The 22560-nt window shown below is 38.9% G+C and overlaps 1 protein-coding gene across 1 annotated transcript; it reads right to left on the bottom strand.

Moving 5' to 3' along the window:
- Window positions 1–2799: 2799 nt before the first annotated feature.
- On the bottom strand, window positions 2800–8266 carry mpeg1.1 (macrophage expressed 1, tandem duplicate 1). Its single transcript, XM_064297296.1, has 3 exons — window positions 8123–8266; window positions 5671–6419; window positions 2800–4916 (listed from the first exon to the last, which is right to left on the bottom strand). Exons 2-3 carry the CDS (start codon window positions 6136–6138, stop codon window positions 3201–3203), a joined length of 2184 nt encoding a protein of 727 aa, XP_064153366.1. The 5' UTR covers window positions 6139–6419; window positions 8123–8266; the 3' UTR covers window positions 2800–3200.
- Between the last annotated feature and the right edge of the window lie 14294 nt (window positions 8267–22560).

Below are 22560 nucleotides of genomic sequence, written 5' to 3' on the forward strand. Positions count from 1 at the left end.
TCTATTTGCAATATATTTTTCCATCCAATTTGTGTGACAAATGTATATATTTCATAGATTTAGTATTCTCTGAATATATGGGCTTTATCATTTTATATTCCTGATGCATTTCCTCTGGTTATATATGAGTAATCAACATGAAAAAATATTTTATTCATTTTTGGCACAGGTAGTGAGTGTTTTTTGTAAATATGAGGAAACAGTCTTGACAGGAAATATGTGCTGTTGCTCGCTGGTTGATTGAAATCCTGATATTCATGCTTGACTTCAGTGCTGCTAAAATATGGACCATGTAGAATGTTTTTTTTTTTCTACTTTAAATTAATGCACTGTGAAAGAACAACATTAGACATTTAAGAGTGAGTAATGAAATAAATACCGCCCTTGCTATCCTCATCGTGTTGAGCTGCTCGAGCTAAATTAACTTTAGCTTGGCTTGGGAGACCTAGGAAATTATTTGCTGCTGTAAGAGGTGTTCAGCCAGCAGAGGGCACTGTTTAGTTCAAAAATGTTGTCTGAACTAAATATAAATACAATGGGCCTCATTTACAAACCGTTTCTTAAATTATTCTTTCTTTCCTTCTTAAAAATGTTCCTACCAATATGGGACTCATTACACATGCGCAGACCTTTGTTTTTTTGCGCATATCCCAGGTGTACGAGATGATGAATGCTGATTGTTTGTAGATCTTATGCACAATACTGTTCATGTGATGAGTATGAGGAAACAGACATGAACAAATATAGATAAGAAAAAAAAATATGAATGCCAGAGTGTTCTTGGAAATGGTCTTGCGTGCAGTTTACGGTAAAATGTGATCGTACGCACGTTTCATGAATGAGGCCGAATGCCTCAGCGGAGGGATAAGGGCTCTGTTTTATAGAAAGTGGCTCATTCTTCTGGCCAAGGTCATTAATAATAAAAATAATAACATTTTTTTATATGCATTTACATGCAGTAATATGCTGTGATAATATTATCTGTAGAAGGAGTTCATATTTTCTTTTATAGAATTTATACAATTTCTGTTTCTTGATTCTTTTTTTTCTTTGCCAAGTGAATGAAAGCGGTGATTATTGTCCATAACGTTTTTCTCTAAAGGGAAGAGGAGACCTATTTACTCATGAAACAGAATTACTTATGAAAACTGTTGGAGAAAGTTGTCACTTCAGGATTGCAGAGATCTCAACCCCACTTTAAATGAAAATAGTGTTACATAGATTTAGAGAGGAATTATGGAGCAACAAACTAACTTCTTGTTGATGGTCTGGAATTTTTATTTATCTTTCCTGAATGAAAAAACCAAACTATTTCTGCTGAAGGTACCACAGTATGTGTGCCGATGCTTGCATAGTGCATGTGCGTGTGTGTGCGTGTGCATGTGTGTGCGCCGGTGCTCGCGTAGTGTGTGTGTGTGCGTGTGTGTGTGCGTGTGTGCGTGCGCGTGTGTGTGCATGCGTGTGCCACCAAGAGGAACATAAAGTTCCTGGGCAGAAGTGAAACTTTTATTGGCCCCTTATACCGGCTGTGAATAGACTTGTGAAAAAGGAACTGACATGAAGAACACAGTGTCAAAGAACTAACCCCCTCATGAGTTAAACCTCCAGTATACAAAATGGATCAAGCAGCATCGTTGTATTAAACTGAACTGCTATACTATATTATAAACTGTTAATGCTTCAAAATCATTTACATTATCAATGGGCTGACATTTTAGAACGTAAATGTAATTTTAGAGCATTTCAGAAAAGGCAAATGTAATGTTTGTTCAAACATACTGTGTATGCGTACTCATGTGAGGTACAGTCACTCATTTTGTAATTTGTGTTTGAGTGGGTAATTACTTGGCGCTTTCCACACCTGACCCTGTTTTGATGAAGCCTATTATGTCTTGCTGCTGTGTGCTTCCTGGTCATTCCTCGTTAGCCAATGATATAGCCGTGGCTCAAACCTGCAATTATGGCAATTACCTGCACAGACAATTATCTGAGCCACTGGGGAAAGCACAAACAGTACAGAAACCAGACTTCTCTGCTGTCTGCCCACAATCCAGGGGCGACATAGCTCAGGAGGTAAGAGCGGTTGTCTGGCAGCCGGAGGGTTGCCGGTTCGATCCCCCGTCCTGGGCGTGTCGAAGTATCGCCCTGAGCAAGGCACCTGACCCCTAATTGCTCCCATCGAGCTGATTGGTACCTTGCATGGCAGCCTTTCACTGTTGGTGTGTGAGTGTGTTTGTGAATGGGTGAAGGAGAGGCATCAATTGTGACGTCCATTTACCAATCCAAACTCAGAGGCATCCAACTGTAGGAAAATTCTTCTAGAGTCACCTTATCCCTGCTGCGTTCCTCACACTGTTGACAGTCCCTGTTGGGACTGTCCCACTGTTGGAGTTTTTTTATTTATTTGTTTTTGTTTTGTTTTTTTTTTGCCTCAGCTGATTTAGAAACTCAGGGAAAAAAGGAGTTGCAACGCTCTTGGAATTCTGCTGCTAAATTCTAAGTGAAACGACAAGAAAGTATATACAAAAGAAGAAATGTCCATTCACAAAAAGAGAAATACATAGAAAAGAGCATTTGGATGTGAAATGAAGCAAACGTTAGGAAATGAGCGAGTGTGTGTGTGCATGCATGTCTGATAAAATGTGTGTGTGTGTGTTCGTAAAATGTCTGATGAAGTTTCCAACCATGTTAGAAAGATTTTTTTTTTTTTTTTTTTTTAAGTGTTTTGAAAAGATTTTAGTTGTTTAGTAGTTTCAGCGTCTCTCCCATTGAAATAACAGACACATTTTGGAATGTCCATTATTTTTAAAACCTTTTAATCAGAAGAAAGATAAACAATGGTGGAAATGCACTGCCTTGGTTTTAACATGTGTGATAAACTGTGTGATCAATTGTGCAATTCAATAAAGCAGCTGAAAGTTTAATGCTCTTCAAAAATTATGACATTATTACAACAGCAGTGCAAATGCAACAGGCGTTCATTTTGTGTGTTAGTCGGGTCACCGTCAGGAACGTCGCCTACATATGCGAAAGGGACAGCGTTTCAGTACAAACACCCTTCGATGCTGTCTATAGATCACAAAAAACAGAGAAAAAAAGTTTTATCAGTCGTTAGGAATTATTCGCTTATTAAAACTTTGAGCTCTCCTTTGATGATTATTTGTTTTTTTTTTTTTGGTCCTGCACCTGACCGACGCCCCTCATGGCAGCAGGGGCTGGGCTTGGTCTTCGTTCCCTCTCTCGGGCTCCGCCTCCACCACCGTATCGCCCCCTGGTGGTGACTCAGCCGTTCCCTCGCTGTGAAACTCCTCGTACCCTCTCCTCTGTGTCAGCCCGCCCCCTCTCCTTCTCTTCAGCAGGAACGCGGCTGCGCCAACGATAACGACGATCGCTATGACCGCGCCCACGATGATCCCGAAGGTCTCACCTCCCGACAGCTGGGAGGACGACCCGTCGAACATCTTCCCCATCTTCTCGAGCTCTCCCGGCTCGGCCAGCTTCCACATCTTGGTCTTCCCGACCCGGACCCAGGCCTGCTCGCCCTCTGTCATCACGGCAACCGTGTTGGTGGCGATCATGCCAACGAGGGGGGGGCGGGTGAAGGGGGGCAGGCGAACGGGGAGCAGCTGCCCGCCCGTGAACAGGCCCGACTGCACGCAGTACAGAACCTGGCAACCGTCGCTAATGGCGACCGTGTGCTGGCTGAACTGCGGCGGGCACTGCAGCTTGCCCCGGGCCAGGGGGTTGCCAGATTTGCAGCTGAACAGCCCCCCGAAGGGGACGGCGAAGCGGGTCGCCGCCTCGTAGTCCTTGCTCAGGCAGATCTTCACTCCGTCGGAGAGGAACTTCTGTTCGAAAAAGCTTGGGGGGCAGCTGTGGGACTTGGTGAGGGGGTTCTGGAGGGTGGGGCCGTACAACCCCCCGAAGAGGAACCCCGAGAGGCTACCGACCCCGCTGGTGGTGGAGCACCAGTAGGTGTCCACCCGCGCCCTCCGAACGTGGTAGGAATCCCCACAAACCTGCTTGCAGCAGGTGGCGAAGATCCAACAACTGTGGCAGTGGCGGTGGCACTCGTACTTGCTGTAGGCTTCCTCCCTGACCTCCGACCTCAGCAGGGTGGGGGTGTAGGGCGGGCGGCAGGAGTTGTCGCCCGTGTCGGGGTTCCTCTCGGCCAGCGCCTGGCACAGGGGGCCGGCGTCGGCGGTGAGGATGGTGCAGGCCTGGTACACCCCGCCGAAGCTGAGGTTGGTGGCCGGGCCCTCGCAGGAGTTGTCGTCCACGTTGGCCTGGAAGTTGAAGTTCTTGGAGTCGGGCTTGACGCAGCCCGGGTGGGAGTTGACCTCGTAGTAGCGCTCGGCCGCCTGGCTCACGTACAGCGCCAGCTTCCGCACGGTGGGCTCCGGCAGGTTGGGGAGGGCCGCCCGGTTCAGGAAGTAGTGCAGCGGCAGGCCCGAGCGGTCGATGGCCACCAGGTTGTTGACGGTGCTCTCCTGCCACCTCTGCAGCGTGATGCCCGGGTAGTAGGGCACGCCGCCGTGGCTCTGTGTCAGCGAGTAGGTGGTGTTGCCCTGGTACGTGCGCGTCTCCGAGGTCTCGTGCGTGTCCCCGCCCCCGACGCCGACGTTGACCTTGTTGAAGAAGTTGACGCCGGCCGAGGCGGTGATGGACGTGCGGGCCGACTCGCTGTCCGACACGTAGGACGCCCGCAGGTAGTCCTCCTGGACCAAGGTGGCACCGGCGTCCACGGACGTCAGCACGTGCGTGCCGTAGTCCAGCACCATCTTCTCCGAGAGGTACGTGGCCTGCCGGGTGCGGTTGTTCTCCAGGGCGTCGGCGATCTCCTGCGCCTGCTGGGTGAAGCGGGAGTCCAGGGTGAAGTCCGGGTGGACCTTCACGGAGTAGATGAAGTTACGCACCTGTGGGGGGGTGGGGGGAGAGACGGGGCAAGCGGAAACAGAAATGAGATCAAAGTTAATCGAAGGCAAAACAAAAAAAAAGAGCCTGTAAATTCTGCTTTTCCATTTCCGTTCCATATTTTAAAAAGAAGAAGTGGCACTTCCTCACTCTGCTTCTCACATTCTGTATTCATATTTTCATTTTCAGTGCTCAAGTAAGAGTACTGGCATGTCCTTAAAGTTTGCTTAAATATTCCAGTATGGCAGCCATAAAGTATCAAAAGAAATTGCTTTAGTAAAATAGCTTTGTCTTCATATACAAAGAGTGTAAATGTTGAGAGGCACAAGCAAAAGATATGATTTTTAAATAGTGATGAAAGTGATGAAAACTGTGTAAAGCATCAGTTTGTTTTATTCTGAGCATAACAAAGCTTATTATTTAAAAAATCAATGCGCCAACAAAACAAAATTACAATTGACAGTATTTTAAAAAATTGTGTTCAGTAAGCTTTTTCCAAAGATAAGTGCCAAAGTTCAGAGTGTGTGTGTGTGGATGTGCATTCGTTACTGTGTCTGTGTGAATACGCATTTGTTACTGTGTGTGTGGATGTGCGTTTGTTACTGTGTGTGTGGATGTGCGTTTGTTATTCTGTGTGTGTGGATGTGCGTTTGTTATTCTGTGTGTGTGTGAATATGCATTTGTTACTGTGTGTGTGGATGTGCGTTCGTTACTCTGTGTGCGTGCGTGCGTGTGTGTGGGGATGTGCTCACAGACCTGCACGCGAGTGGTGACGGACCCCTCTTTGACCTGGTGGGTCTTCACGCGCTGGTTCTCGCTGGAGAACTTGGCGTTGAGGACGGAGAAGAAGGAGACGTCGGCGTTGACGGTTTGCGAGGTGGAGCTCCGCTGCTCCAGCCAGCTGCTGATGATCTCCGAGTTGGTCTCCACGCCGGTCACCTTCTGCGGCACCACGAACACCTCGTCCGGCACCAGGTAGGCCCCGTCCTCCGTGCTCAGGCACAGCGAGTAGCTGAAGTTCATCACCCGGCCCATGTCCAGGTTCCGCAGGTTGTCCCAGCCCCCGCCGGGCAGGACCTCCAGCGCCGGGACGGTCATGCCACCGGCCCGGCACTGCCGCAGCCCGTTGTCTTGGCGACTGTGGGATACCGGCGCACATTCCGCACCGCGACCGTGCAGCAGCAGCAGCAGCGGCAGCAACAGCGTAGCTACCTTCAGACCCATGGTTGGGTTTGCCGTGACAACCAGATTAGTCTGCGCTCGCCTTCTAACTTTCCGATAACTGTTGTCGTCGTCTCGGCGATGAGAGATATGATCTCCCCAGGTGTCACAAGACTTAGTATGAGTCACTTTCCTTTCTGTTTCCTCTTTTTATACGACTGTCACATCACCCTCTAACCAATGAAAATGTTTTGATTTGTAATATCCCCGAACTGATTGGCTGCTGCGAAGGGTCTTTCATGAAAAGACTTTTACTTACCCAAGTAAAAGACTGAGAAAAAAACCTGTGACAACAAAAAAATAATATTTTGAGCAAAGGCAACTGTAAAAAAATATATTCTGTATATCATAGATATTATAATATATTTTATGCTCTGAAAATGGTCAAATTATATTTGTTTACACTAATGCAATTTCTCAGAAAGATTGTGTATGTTCATGAGAAAAACATGGCTGAGTCTTATTCTATAATGTTTTATGCTGTACATCTCATTTGGCGCAGTACATGACGTTACACTTCAGTACTCCAGTGCTGAGCAGAACATTATCAGAGAAGAAAAAGCAACAAAAAAAACAGCTTGATGAAGCACAATGGACCTGATCACTGAGCAAACAAGACAAGCTGGCTCCCCTTTGAATGTTTTTTTGTTTTGTTGGGGGGGTGGGGGGGGGGCATGGCGGGGGAGGTGGGGGGGGGGGCATGGCGGGGGAGGTGGGGGGGGCATGGCTCGGGTGCTGGAAACGATGTCACCACAAGTGTCAGTCATGGGACCCAGATTTCCGGCATATTATTTTCAGCCGCGTGATTTTAACCAAGGCTGTCATTTAACATGCGAATTCCCCCGTGGCTGAAACTGGTCTATATTTTCTCATTAGAACTTGCTCAGTTCAGAGAGAGCAGCACACTGGGTGAACACTGAACACTGGGTGAACAGTGCAAGGCCGCTCCCCAGCTGATATGCTATGGTATGAAAGAAATGTGACGTGCCCGGGCTGGATATGTGGTCTGTCCCGCCCGTGCCCATCACGAGACCGGGGTTCGAAACGCTACTTTCGGTTTTGTGAGCCCTTCACAGAGTGTGCTGTTGCCTTTTACATCCCCACGCCTTGTTATTCAGGAAGTTCCACGATCATCCAAATACCGGTAACTTTTATTGACACATTTAAAGCTCTAAAAGATAAACTTAAAAATGTTTTTTAATTTTTATGGACATAGTTACTACTATCTTTATTGCTTGCCGGCTTCCTTTTAAATGTGTTCTATTTTGAGTATTTTTATTTTATTTTGTTTTTGTATTGCAAAGCACTGTAAAACCTAAGTTTATTATTTTCTAATAATTATTATTAGAATGGTTGTTGTTTTTGTCCTGTTCCACTGCATTATCTAGATTTGAAAGAGTTACAACAGAAGGCTATTTTTTATTTTTTTTTTTGGTTTTAATGTAGTTCATGAACACTGCTGTAAATGTAAAAAAAAAAAAAAAAAAAAACAAGTAACTCACATGTAACTGTAGAGTTTTGGAAGTTCCCTCAAACCTGTTGGGGCTGGAAATTTTGTGTGGCTTCAATCGCCTGCCACATTAGTTTCAGTTTTGAAACTGCCTTCAGACTTCAGTTAAATAAATTGAATTAAATAAAATGCATTATTTTTTATATCAGTGTCAACCGAACCCCTGTGTAACTGCCTGCATAACTTAAGGGTTAAGACACCCTCTCCCAGGCCCTCTCAGTTTAGCACTAAAAATTCAGTGTTATACAGTAAACAAAAAAATAAAATAAAATCTACAACAGCCACTGGAATAAGCTGCTCATTAATAAATTTACAGCCAGTCACGCGCACATTCTCACCACCGCACAAAGATGAAGTTCTCTCCTGCATCACTTACGCGCGTGCCAAAGCTGCCCCCTACATAGTCTCCGTTTGTAAGAGCTTTTTCTGACATTTTAATTCCCTGGAGACACGAAAAATCAGGAGAAATTCCCATACCTGTCGTGCCTGACATCCAAGTATCCCAATCGTGGTAATGTCCGGAGGATAGAAACATTTAAAAAATTTTAAAAAGCAGCACGTGCATCACCTACAAAGACTGCTGTTCTTGTCTTTGTGTGCAATACCTGAGAAGGAAAATACCCTGAAGACCTCAAGTCTTATCTGGTGAGATAACTCAACCTTGATGTACTCAACTTTGATGTACACAACTCATTCATTGGTAAACACAATCACAAATTAGCCACAGTTTTAGTTAGTACACACATCATTTATTTACTCTTAAAATATCCTGATAAAATCTGCCTGGTACATCACCCTTTTACAGCCAAGTTAAAAAACAAAAAACTGATTAGACAGCATTCCTGATTTTAAAAAAAGTCACAAACTGTAATGGCTGTGGTTGCGTTGTGGCAACAAAGGTAAATATTTAACAGGGATAGATAAATGGAAGGGGAACTTTGTACAGCACATAACACCCCCGACCAACAAGGGAATTTCAGAATGGTGCAAAAAAAAAATCAATTAAGGAACTAATATATACAACACTAAAAATGTAATGGGAAATACCTGGTGCTGGAGCTTCTGCAAAGCTGGTGATTTATTAACTAATGATTAAAACAAATGTGGAACACAGAAATCGCCTTAGTTATAATGTATTGTGTCACCAAAGGCCAGAGGATGTCGAGTACACTGAACAGCGATGTAGTATTGAAAATGAAAGGTTTCTTTGCAGACCCATAAAGTCAGCCATAAAGATTTCTAATGTGTAGTTAAACCTTAAAAATGATCATTTGGAAATTTTACAGTCCTGATTTTCCGGGGCTGATGGGAATTCTAGCAGGAATTGTGGGACGCCCGCTGGAGGGGGGGGGTGTGCGGGCCGAAGCTCAGGAGTGGGGAACGGGGTTTGGTGGCCCAGGCGGAAGGAGAACGGGAAGCTCTTCTCCTGACAGACGGTGAGGTGGTTGAGGAAGTCCTCTTTGCGCAGTATGGTCTTCGAGCACCAGAGGCAGTGGAAGTGGGCCACTTTTCGGCACTCCAGGTTGCAGCGGCAAATGATATAATCTGAAGAGAACAGAAAGGGAGAAGGAATGACAGATCTCCCTGAAACACACCTGTCTGACATCTGATATCATTACATTGCATTACAGTCATTTAGCAGACGCCCTTATCAAGAGCGATTTACACAACTTTAAAAAAAAATAGCATTTACATTGCATGATCCGTTTATACAGCTGGATATATACTGAAGCAACGAAGGTTAAGTACCTTGGTCAAGGGTACAATGGCAGTGTCCAACTGGGGAATCGAACCTGTGACCATTAAGTTACAAAAGCAGCTCACTGCTACGGACAGACAAAATGTCAAAAAAATAATAATAAAAAATATTGCTGCAAGCAGCAATGTGGGGTCCTACGAACATGTTCAAGCCAGATGAATACTAGGCGAAGGAGAAAAGAGTCCAAGCGGCATAGATTTCAGGATTTTGGACAATCTATATACCTGTGCATGAGATGATCCAACTTCCGGTTCATGAGAAACATTACTTCGAAACATGATTGTGCATTAGAATGAAGACCTTCTGAAGAAGGTCATTCTTTCTGGCATAGTTACTCATGGTCTCTAGATTCAACCTGGTAATTTATATCATTTTTGGTAAAGGACGTTTTGAGGTATTTGACCATTTCCAGGAAAAGAATAATACATGGTACCAATGGTGTCAATTAGGGTTTAGGGCTCAAACTAGAGTACCCCTAGGGTTAGGGTTAGGGTTAGGGTTAGGAAAACGGTAAGTCTGAGGTTTGAGGCAAGTTTGTTTTTTAAATGACCTCATATATATTATATTGCATTCGAATTATAGTATTCATGATATTTACCTTGTTTTCTATCAATTTTAAATGAGTTTTCTAATGTTTTCATAGGTAACAATGGTGTCAATTAGGGTTAATAGCCCAAACTAGGGTTAGGGTTAGGGTTAGGAAAACGGAAAGTCTGAGGGTAAAGGCAAGTTCACGGCTGTGTTCAGCAGCTTGAAGAATGGTTAGGACAAAGTGTGTTAATGATTTTGAAGAGTCAATATTTTCAACGTAGCAGGGTACCTATGGCCTTAAAAATGGCAATATATTAAAAATTTTCAAGGAAAAGATTTTTAAAAGACCTCAACATTATTTTCATTTGTATTATTGTATTCATGATATTTACCTTGATTTTAATCAATTTTAAATGGGTTTTCTGATGTTTTCCAAGCTACCAATGGCTTCAATTAGGGTTAAGGGCCCAAACTAGGGTTAGGGTTAGGAATACGATAAGTCTGAGGGTAAAGGCAAGTTCACAGCTGTGTTCAGCAGCTTGAAGAAGGTTAGACATAGTTGTTAATGATTTTGAAGAGTGAAATATTTTCTATAGTAGCTTGGTACCTATAGCCTTAAAAAATGGCAATATATAAATTTTCAAGAAATAAAATTTTTAAAAGACTAAACATTATTTTCATTGTATTATTGTATTCTGATATTTACCTTGATTTTTAATCAATTTTAAATGGGTTTCTGAAGTTTTCCAAGCTACCAATGGATTCAATTAGGGTTAAGGGCCCAAACTAGGTTAGGGTTAGGAAAACGTAAGTCTGAGGGTAAAGGCAAGTTCACAGCTGTGTTCAGCAGCTTGAAGAACGGTTAGGACATAGGTTTGTTAATGATTTGAAGGAGTGAAATATTTTCTATAGTAGCTTGGCTACCTATAGCCTTAAAAATATGTGCAATATATTTATTTTTTCAAGAAATAAAAATGTTTTTAAAAGACCTGAAACATATTATTTTGCATTTGTATTATTGTATTCGTGATATTTACCTTGATTTTTAATCAATTTTAAATCGGTTTTCTGAAGTTTTCCAAGCTACCAATGGATTCAATTAGGGTTAAGGGCCCAAACTAGGGTTAGGGTTAGGAAAACAGGTAAGTCTGAGGGTAAAGGCAAGTTCACAGCTGTGTTCAGCAGCTTGAAGAACGGTTAGGACATAGGTTTGTTAATGATTTTGAAGGAGTGAAATATTTCTATAGTAGCTTGGCTACCTATAGCCTTAAAAATATGTGCAATATATTAATATTTTTTCAAGAAATAAAAATGTTTTTAAAAGACCTGAAACATATTATTTTGCATTTGTATTATTGTATTTGTGATTTACCTTGATTTTTAATCAATTTTAAATGGGTTTTCTGAAGTTTTCCAAGCTACCAATGGATTCAATTAGGGTTAAGGGCCCAAACTAGGGTTAGGGTTAGGAAAACGGTAAGTCTGAGGGTAAAGGCAAGTTCACAGCTGTGTTCAGCAGCTTGAAGAACGGTTAGGACATAGGTTTGTTAATGATTTTGAAGGAGTGAAATATTTTCTATAGTAGCTTGGCTACCTATAGCCTTAAAAATATGTGCAATATATTAATATTTTTTCAAGAAATAAAAATGTTTTTAAAAGACCTGAAACATATTATTTTGCATTTGTATTATTGTATTCGTGATATTTACCTAGATTTTTAATCAATTTTAAATGGGTTTTCTGAAGTTTTCCAAGCTACCAATGGATTCAATTAGGGTTAAGGGCCCAAACTAGGGTTAGGGTTAGGAAAACGGTAAGTCTGAGGTTAATAGCAAGTTCACAGCTGTGTTCAGCAGCTTGAAGAACGGTTAGGACATAGGTTTGTTAATGATTTTGAAGGAGTGAAATATTTTCTATAGTAGCTTGACTACCTATAGCCTTAAAAATATGTGCAATATATTAATATTTTTTCAAGAAATAAAAATGTTTTTAAAAGACCTGAAACATATTATTTTCATTTGTATTATTGATTCGTGATATTTACCTTGATTTTTAATCAATTTTAAATGGGTTTTCTGAAGTTTTCCAAGCTACCAATGGATTCAATTAGGGTTAAGGGCCCAAACTAGGGTTAGGGTTAGGAAAACGGTAAGTCTGAGGGTAAAGGCAAGTTCACAGCTGTGTTCAGCAGCTTGAAGAACGGTTAGGACATAGGTTTGTTAATGATTTTGAAGGAGTGAAATATTTTCTATAGTAGCTTGGCTACCTATAGCCTTAAAAATATGTGCAATATATTAATATTTTTTCAAGAAATAAAAATGTTTTTAAAAGACCTGAAACATATTATTTTTCATTTGTATTATTGTATTCGTGATATTTACCTTGATTTTTAATCAATTTTAAATGGGTTTTCTGAAGTTTTCCAAGCTACCAATGGATTCAATTAGGGTTAAGGGCCCAAACTAGGGTTAGGGTTAGGAAAACGGTAAGTCTGAGGGTAAAGGCAAGTTCACAGCTGTGTTCAGCAGCTTGAAGAACGGTTAGGACATAGGTTTGTTAATGATTTGAAGGAGTGAAATATTTTCTATAGTAGCTTGGCTACCTATAGCCTTAAAAATATGTGCAATATATTAATATTTTTTCAAGAAATAAAAATGTTTTTAAAAGACCTGAAACATATATTTTTCATTTGTATTATTGTATTCGTGATATTTACCTTGATTTTTAATCAATTTTAAATGGGTTTTCTGAAGTTTTCCAAGCTACCAATGGATTCAATTAGGGTTAAGGGCCCAAACTAGGGTTAGGGTTAGGAAAACGGTAAGTCTGAGGGTAAAGGCAAGTTCACAGCTGTGTTCAGCAGCTTGAAGAACGGTTAGGACATAGGTTTGTTAATGATTTTGAAGGAGTGAAATATTTTCTATAGTAGCTTGGCTACCTATAGCCTTAAAAATATGTGCAATATATTAATATTTTTTCAAGAAAAAAAATGTTTTTAAAAGACCTGAAACATATTATTTTTCATTTGTATTATTGTATTCGTGATATTTACCTTGATTTTTAATCAATTTTAAATGGGTTTTATGAAGTTTTCCAAGCTACCAATGGATTCAATTAGGGTTAAGGGCCCAAACTAGGGTTAGGGTTAGGAAAACGGTAAGTCTGAGGGTAAAAGCAAGTTCACAGCTGTGTTCAGCAGCTTGAAGAACGGTTAGGACATAGGTTTGTTAATGATTTTGAACAAGTGAAATATTTTCTATAGTAGCTTGGCTACTTATAGCCTTAAAAAATGAGCAATATATGAAAAAAATTTTCAAGGAAAAAGATCTTTTTAAAAGACTTACAACATTATTTTTCATTTGTATTATTGTATTCGTGATATTTACCTTGATTTTTAATCAATTTTAAATGGGTTTTCTGAAGTTTTCCAAGCTACCAATGGATTCAATTAGGGTTAAGGGCCCAAACTAGGGTTAGGGTTAGGAAAACGATAAGTCTGAGGGTAAAGGCAAGTTCACAGCTGTGTTCAGCAGCTTGAAGAACGGTTAGGACATAGCTTTGTTAATGATTTTGAAGGAGTGAAATATTTTCTATAGTAGCTTGGCTACCTATAGCCTTAAAAATATGTGCAATATATTAATATTTTTTCAAGAAATAAAAATGTTTTTAAAAGACCTGAAACATATTATTTTGCATTTGTATTATTGTATTCGTGATATTTACCTTGATTTTTAATCAATTTTAAATGGGTTTTCTGAAGTTTTCCAAGCTACCAATGGATTCAATTAGGGTTAAGGGCCCAAACTAGGGTTAGGGTTAGGAAAACGGTAAGTCTGAGGGTAAAGGCAAGTTCACAGCTGTGTTCAGCAGCTTGAAGAACGGTTAGGACATAGGTTTGTTAATGATTTTGAAGGAGTGAAATATTTTCTATAGTAGCTTGGCTACCTATAGCCTTAAAAATATGTGCAATATATTAATATTTTTTCAAGAAATAAAAATGTTTTTAAAAGACCTGAAACATATTATTTTGCATTTGTATTATTGTATTCGTGATATTTACCTTGATTTTTAATCAATTTTAAATCGGTTTTCTGAAGTTTTCCAAGCTACCAATGGATTCAATTAGGGTTAAGGGCCCAAACTAGGGTTAGGGTTAGGAAAACGGTAAGTCTGAGGGTAAAGGCAAGTTCACAGCTGTGTTCAGCAGCTTGAAGAACGGTTAGGACATAGCTTTGTTAATGATTTTGAAGGAGTGAAATATTTTCTATAGTAGCTTGGCTACCTATAGCCTTAAAAATATGTGCAATATATTAATATTTTTTCAAGAAATAAAAATGTTTTTAAAAGACCTGAAACATATTATTTTGCATTTGTATTATTGTATTCGTGATATTTACCTTGATTTTTAATCAATTTTAAATGGGTTTTCTGAAGTTTTCCAAGCTACCAATGGATTCAATTAGGGTTAAGGGCCCAAACTAGGGTTAGGGTTAGGAAAACGGTAAGTCTGAGGGTAAAAGCAAGTTCACAGCTGTGTTCAGCAGCTTGAAGAACGGTTAGGACATAGGTTTGTTAATGATTTTGAAGGAGTGAAATATTTTCTATAGTAGCTTGGCTACCTATAGCCTTAAAAATATGTGCAATATATTAATATTTTTTCAAGAAATAAAAATGTTTTTAAAAGACCTGAAACATATTATTTTGCATTTGTATTATTGTATTCCTGATATTTACCTTGATTTTTAATCAATTTTAAATGGGTTTTATGAAGTTTTCCAAGCTACCAATGGATTCAATTAGGGTTAAGGGCCCAAACTAGGGTTAGGGTTAGGAAAACGGTAAGTCTGAGGGTAAAGGCAAGTTCACAGCTGTGTTCAGCAGCTTGAAGAACGGTTAGGACATAGGTTTGTTAATGATTTTGAAGGAGTGAAATATTTTCTATAGTAGCTTGGCTACCTATAGCCTTAAAAATATGTGCAATATATTAATTTTTTTCAAGAAATAAAAATGTTTTTAAAAGACCTGAAACATATTATTTTTCATTTGTATTATGTATTTGTGATATTTACCTTGATTTTTAATCAATTTTAAATGGGTTTTCTGAAGTTTTCCAAGCTACCAATGGATTCAATTAGGTTAAGGCCCAAACTAGGGTTAGGGTTAGGAAACGGTAAGTCTGAGGGTAAAGGCAAGTTCACAGCTGTGTTCAGCAGCTTGAAGAACGGTTAGGACATAGGTCTTTGTTAATGATTTTGAAGGAGTGAAATATTTTCTATAGTAGCTTGGCTACCTATAGCCTTAAAAATATGTGCAATATATTAATATTTTTTTCAAGAAATAAAAATGTTTTTAAAAGACCTGGAAACATATTATTTTGTATTTGTATTATTGTATTTGTGATATTTAGCTTGTTTTTCATCCATTTTAAATGGTTGTTCTGAAGTTTTCCAAGCTACCAATGGATTCAATTAGGGTTAAGGGCCCAAACTAGGTTAGGGTTAGGAAAACGGTAAGTCTGAGGGTAAAGGCAAGTTCACAGCTGTGTTCAGCAGCTTGAAGAACGGTTAGTACATAGGTTTGTTAATGATTTTGAAGGAGTGAATATTTTCTATAGTAGCTTGGCTACCTATAGCCTTAAAAATATGTGCAATATATTAATATTTTTTCAAGAAATAAAAATGTTTTTAAAAGACCTGAAACATATTATTTTGCATTTGTATTATTGTATTTGTGTATTTACCTTGATTTTTAATCAATTTAAATGGGTTTTCTGAAGTTTTCCAAGCTACCAATGGATTCAATTAGGGTTAAGGGCCCAAACTAGGGTTAGGGTTAGGAAAACGTAAGTCTGAGGGTAAAGGCAAGTTCACAGCTGTGTTCAGCAGCTTGAAGAACGGTTAGGACATAGCTTTGTATGATTTGAAGGATGAAATATTTCTAAGTAGACTTGGCTACCTATAGCTTAAAATATGTCAATATATTAATATTTTTTCAAGAAATAAAAATGTTTTTAAAAGACCTGAAACATATTATTTTGCATTTGTATTATTGTATTCGTGATATTTACCTTGATTTTTAATCAATTTTAAATGGGTTTTCGAAGTTTTCCAAGCTACCAATGGATTCAATTAGGGTTAAGGGCCCAAACTAGGTTAGGGTTAGGAAAACGGTAAGTCTGAGGGTAAAGGCAAGTTCACAGCTGTGTTCAGCAGCTTGAAGAACGTTAGGACATAGGTTTGTTAATGATTTTGAAGGAGTGAAATATTTTCTATAGTAGCTTGCTACCTATAGCCATAAAAATATGTGCAATATATAATATTTTTTCAAGAAATAAAAATGTTTTTAAAAGACCTGAAACATATTATTTTCATTTGATTATTGATTTGGATATTTACCTTGATTTTTAATCAATTTTAAATGGGTTTTCTGAAGTTTTCCAAGCTACCAATGGATTCAATTAGGGTTAAGGGCCCAAACTAGGGTTAGGGTTAGGAAAACGGTAAGTCTGAGGGTAAAGGCAAGTTCACAGCTGTGTTCAGCAGCTTGAAGAACGGTTAGGACATAGGTTTGTTAATGATTTTGAAGGAGTGAAATATTTTCTATAGTAGCTTGGCTACCTATAGCCTTAAAAATATGTGCAATATATTAATATTTTTTCAAGAAATAAAAATGTTTTTAAAAGACCTGAAACATATTATTTTTCATTTGTATTATTGTATTTGTGATATTTACCTTGATTTTTAATCAATTTTAAATGGGTTTTCTGAAGTTTTCCAAGCTACCAATGGATTCAATTAGGGTTAAGGGCCCAAACTAGGGTTAGGGTTAGGAAAACGGTAAGTCTGAGGGTAAAAGCAAGTTCACAGCTGTGTTCAGCAGCTTGAAGAACGGTTAGGACATAGGTTTGTTAATGATTTTGAAGGAGTGAAATATTTTCTATAGTAGCTTGGCTACCTATAGCCTTAAAAATATGTGCAATATATTAATATTTTTTCAAGAAATAAAACTTTTTTAAAAGACCTGAAACATATTATTTTTCATTTGGTATTATTGTATTGTGATATTTACCTTGATTTTTAATCAATTTTAAATGGGTTTTCTGAAGTTTTCCAAGCTACCAATGGATTCAATTAGGGTTAAGGGCCCAAACTAGGGTTAGGGTTAGGAAAACGGTAAGTCTGAGGGTAAAGGCAAGTTCACAGCTGTGTTCAGCAGCTTGAAGAACCGTTAGGACATAGCTTTGTTAATGATATTGAAGGAATGAAATATTTTCTATAGTAGCTTGGCTACCTATAGCCTTAAAAATATGTGCAATATATTAATATTTTTTCAAGAAATAAAAATGTTTTTAAAAGATCTGAAACATATTATTTTTCATTTGTATTATTGAATTTGTGATATTTACCTTGATTTTTAATCAATTTTAAATGGGTTTTCTGAAGTTTTCCAAGCTACCAATGGATTCAATTAGGGTTAAGGGCCCAAACTAGGGTTAGGTTAGGAAACGGTAAGTCTGAGGTAGGCAAGTTCACAGCTGTGTTCAGCAGCTTGAAGAAGGTTAGGACATAGCTTTGTTAATGATTTGAAGAATGAAATATTTTCTATAGTAGCTTGGCTACCTAGCCTTAAAAATAGTGCAATATATTATATTTTTTCAAGAAATAAAAATGCTTTTAAAAGATCTGAAACATATTATTTTTCATTTGTATTATTGAATTTGTGATATTTACCTTGATTTTTAATCAATTTTAAATGGGTTTTCTGAAGTTTTCCAAGCTACCAATGGATTCAATTAGGGTTAAGGGCACAAAGTAAGGTTAGGGTTAGGAAAACGGTAAGTCTGAGAGTAAAAGCAAGTTCACGGCTGTGTTCAGTAGCTTGAAGAAAGGTCAGGACATGGGTTTGTTAATGATTTTGAATGAACCAACAAATTTCTCTATTAGCATGTATTCCTATGACCATACAAAAGTTGTAATTAATGCTTGTTTTTTAGGGAGAACATTTTTTTTTTTTTAAATACCCTCATATATCTTATATTGCAATTTAATTATAGTATTAATGATATTTACCTTGTTTTCCATCAATTTTAAATGGGTTTTCAGGTGTTTTAAATGGTTCCAATGGCTTCAATTGGGGTTTATATAGCACATTTCACACAGTGGCTGTAGCCCAATGTGCTGCACATGAAATACCGAAAAAAACAAACGTAAACAGAGGTGAACAAAGGCACAAAAAAGCAAAACAACAAATAAAAGAATAAAACAACAATAGATTAATAAAACAACCTATGGCGATGCCTTAAGGTTTCTTTTAAAAATGTCCACAGAGGTGGAGTCCCTCTGATCCTTAGGCAGACTGTTCCAGAAGCTAGGGCCACTGTGGCTAAAAGCTGTTCCCTTGGGACGACTAGGAGGCCAGCTGCAGAGGATCTGAGGGGCCTGCTAGGTACATATCTAAAAAGCATGTCTGAGAGATAGGCTGGTGCCAGTCCATTCAGTGATTTAAGAACTAGTAAGAAAATCTTTAAATCAATTCTAAAACTGATAGGCAACCAATGCAATTACTTTAAAATAGGCGTCATATGTGCTCTCTGTCTGGTCTTCGTCAGTACTCGAGCTGCTGCATTCTGAACAAGCTGTAGGTGGCCAACAGCCTTTTTTTTTTTTAGTTAGACCAAACAAGAGAGCATTGCAATAGTCAAGCCTAGAGGTTATGAAAGCACGCATTAGTTGTTCTGTGTCCTCCTGAAAGAGAAATGGTCTACCTAACCTTAGCAATGTTTCTAAGATGATAAAAGGACATCGGTCATTTAGTCATCGGTGCGGAAGCTTGCGTAAAAATTATGCAAGCACGAAAACAGAAACAGACAAAGCGATTATGATGCTGCTGCTCGCTGCCATCAGAAAACGATTAGAAGTACAGCATCATAAAAACGATAAGCTTCCAATGTACTACAACAGCACACGCAGAGATATTACAGCCGAATCCAGGATGCCGGAGTAAATAAGGGTTTTGTCAATTATGCAACTCATAACATCATAATAACGTCCAAACTTGGAGCCTCCCACAAATTCATATTAAGTGGTGCGCTGCATCTGTGTAGGAGACAGTTGTGAGGTGTGTTCTGGAAGAGGAGGGGCAACGTCCAATCGGCTCCATCATGTGATCCAAACCCTGGATCACTGTTTCCTGTTTAAGTTTTTAGTAGTTTTCTTTTAAAAACCTGAATGCGAAAAGCTTTATTCACACCCTCTACAAAAATCCCCAAGTTAACATTGCCATCAAAAAGGTTCATGCAACTATTTATAAAACAAGTGGACTGACTGCCAAATCTCTGATATTTTCTTACAAGAAACTCAACGTACCAGAAGAAGATCTGCATTTTTTAAAACTACGAAACGCAGCGCGATACCAACCCCCATAATGCACGCCGTACTTCAGGTGGATCTGGATGTGTCTCTTCACGTGGTACATAAATTTGGGTTTGTAGACCGACTCCTTGCAGAAGGGACAGTGGACCAGCCTGCAGCAACTTCTGCACTGCTGCAGGGTGGGAAAGACGCCCTTCCTTACGATGGTGATGTGCCTCTGAAAAAAATAATTTAAAAAATGTATGGCGAGAAAATGTAATGTTTTTTTTTTTTTTTGCAAAAAAATTAAATTATACAAACTTAAGGTAGGAAACAATATCTATGTCTTTTTTTCCAGGTTATGGTCACAGGAGGTGGTGGAGCCTATCCCAGCATGCATTGGGCAAGAGGCAGAAATACACCCACTCAGTCCACAGCAGGACACACACACACACCATTCACTCACACACTCATACCTAGGGGCAAGTCAGAACTTTCCAATTAACCCAACAACTTGCGCGGTGTGGGTAACATCCATCATAGTCCAGCAACAGCAGCAGCAACAGAGGCCGCCGGATGTAGAGAGGGAGCTGAAGCTCCTGTGCGCTGCGGAAGTCAGCTTACCCTCCACGGATGGAGGGTCACATAGCCAGTCCTCCACCTCCTCCTCCTCCTCCTCCTCCTCCTCCTCTCCTAACTCCTCCGGGACCGGAGAGGGCAGTGGAGAGGAGGATGATGAGGAAGAAGATGGCGGCGAAGTATATGACTCCGCCAGTGAAGAACCGGACTCTCCGGACATTCAGGAGTTTAGTAACGAACCCGCTACCATACGATTTTGTGCGGAGAATTTAATGCATACACAGATGCAAACGGCCAAATCCCCACGCACGTCGACAAAGAATGTTCCTGTAACTGGACAGCAAGTAAGTGCCACAAATGACGATAACATTTCTAGAGCTGTTAATAAATGAAAGCTTGTTTGAAAGAGACCGAAAGAAAATGGACACTAAAATCAGTCCATGAAAGAATAATGCCTGTTTCATAAATACACTCTATGAGCACCTTTACATGCATGTTTGCACATTGAATGTGAGAGGGGTGCAATCGATTAAGAACAGGCACCAGAAATTTGATACGTTGTTGCAAACAGAATTTGATGTTTTATGTTTACAAGAAATGAGGCTTTCAACGAGCACGGATGTAGAGGACGTTAAAACAATTTGGTCAAAAGGGTCCTGTTTCATCTCAATTGGTGAAGATAAGGCTGATGGGATTGGAATCTTTTTTCGAAATAAGGTTACTGTCACAAGAAAACGGGAAATTATCCCAGGCCGGTTATTGGTTTTAGACTGTTACCTTTTTAGTAAAAAGATTAGAATAATTAATGTATATACTGCACCGGATAGAGTGAAGAAAACCCAACTGTTTAGCAAACTTTTTTATGTGCAGGGTGTCCGATTGTGGTGTGTGGTGATTTTAACGTGGTGTTAGAGGGGAAAGATATATGTTCACGCAGACCTTTTTTAATGACGAGAGAAAGAACAGCTCTAAAACAAATGTTGGAAGGAACAGACTTGAGGGATGCTTTTAGAATTTTACATCCAAATAAGGTTGCTATACTAGACATGACAAATATACAAGGACAAGGATTGATCGAATTTATGTAAATAGTAACTTGGATATATGTGATTACAAAACTAAACTCCTTGTGGAATCTGATCACTTGGCTGTTACAGTGCAGCTCAAAATCACAGGTGATCCCAATAAATCCTATTGGAAATTAAATACTCAGTGTCTTGATCATTTAGAACTAGTGTCAGAGTTAAAACTTGAAATCGACAATATAAAGAACTTGAAAATTCTGACAAAAACAGCCATTGAGTTGTGGGGAATTTTAAAACATAGGATGAAGGACTTTTTTAGATACAAGTGTAAAAGTCTAAATCAGGAAAAAAATATAAAATATGACCTGCTGCTCAAAAAATACATAGAATTGAACGTAAAATTGAGTAAAACAGACTTAGAATTTACTGAAATGTACAAAATGAAAGATGAAATTGAATATATGAACAAAGATTCTCTACGTGGTTTACAGGTACAAATAGGAAGCAATATGAATGTCAAAGATGCTCCTAGTGGTATTAATATTATAGCTCAGTTTAAAGATAAGCAACAACAGAAATGTATTAAAGCAATAAGAAATGAAATGGGTATTGTTATTGAAAAAGAATGTGATATACGGCATACTGTCAAAAACCTGTGTAAAAGATGTATGCAGATATTGCAATTGACAATGATCTGTCTCAACTCTTTTTAAATTCAATTAATGATGGTCAGTGTCTTAATTCAGATGACTTGGAATGTCCTATTCTGGAAGAAGAAGTTGAGCTGGCTATTTCACAGTTAAATCTAAAAAAAGCACCAGGTAAGGATGGTTTGCCAGCAGAATTTTATGTGAAATGTAAGAAGGAAATCTCTGGTTTTTTAACCCAGGTCTTTAATGAAGGCATTTTAAAAGAGTATATGTATGATTCCTTTTATGAAGGTATAATCACTTTAATTTTCAAAAAAGGAGATGAATATGATATTAACAACTGGAGACAATTAACTTTAATGAACTTGGACTATAAGATATTTGCTAAGGTGCTAGTAAATAGGTTGCAGGATAGCCTGGATCTGCTTATAGAAAGAGAACAGACCTGTGCTGTAAAAGGAAGGTTAATGTTTGATAATTTATGTATGCTAAGGGAATGCATTTCTAATGTGGAAAAAGAAGATGGTTTTTATATTATTGCTTTAGATCAGAAAAAAGCTTTTGATTATGTCTCAAGGGAATATTTATTTGAAGTTCTGAAAAAATAAGGATTTCCGCAAAACTTTATTAAAATGGTTAAGTGTCTTTATGCAAAATCCTTAGTCCAAGTGAATGTAAATGGACAGCTGACAGAATGTTTTAAAGTTCATAGAGGGGTGAAGCAAGGATGTCCACTAAGTGCTGCTCTATATGTGATTTCAATCAGCCCTTTGGTTAAAATAATTCAAAACGATAAGAGATTAGAAGGGGTAAAGGTTGGGAATGAGAGAGTTATCATTTCAGCATATGCTGATGATATTACAGTGCTTGTAAAATCACAAACAGAATTGGATATTATATATGAGCATTTTAAAATTTACGAAAAAATATCCGGAGCAGTTTTAAACCATCATAAATCAGAAGCTGTCTGGATTGGTAATTTAAGTAAACAGTTCCCTATGCACATAGATGTAAAAGAAGA

Source organism: Anguilla rostrata, chromosome 10 (genome assembly GCF_018555375.3).
Source record: "Anguilla rostrata isolate EN2019 chromosome 10, ASM1855537v3, whole genome shotgun sequence".
In the NCBI taxonomy this organism is placed as follows: Eukaryota; Metazoa; Chordata; class Actinopteri; order Anguilliformes; family Anguillidae; genus Anguilla; species Anguilla rostrata.

Coding starts and splice junctions, on each gene's coding strand:
- mpeg1.1 (XM_064297296.1), bottom strand. CDS start 6,138: ATGGGTCTGAAGGTAGCTACGCTGTTGCTGCCGCTGCTGCTGCTGCTG. Junction 4,917..5,670: donor CCGTCACCACTCGCGTGCAG/GTCTGTGAGCAC, acceptor ACCCCCCCACAG/GTGCGTAACTTCATCTACTC.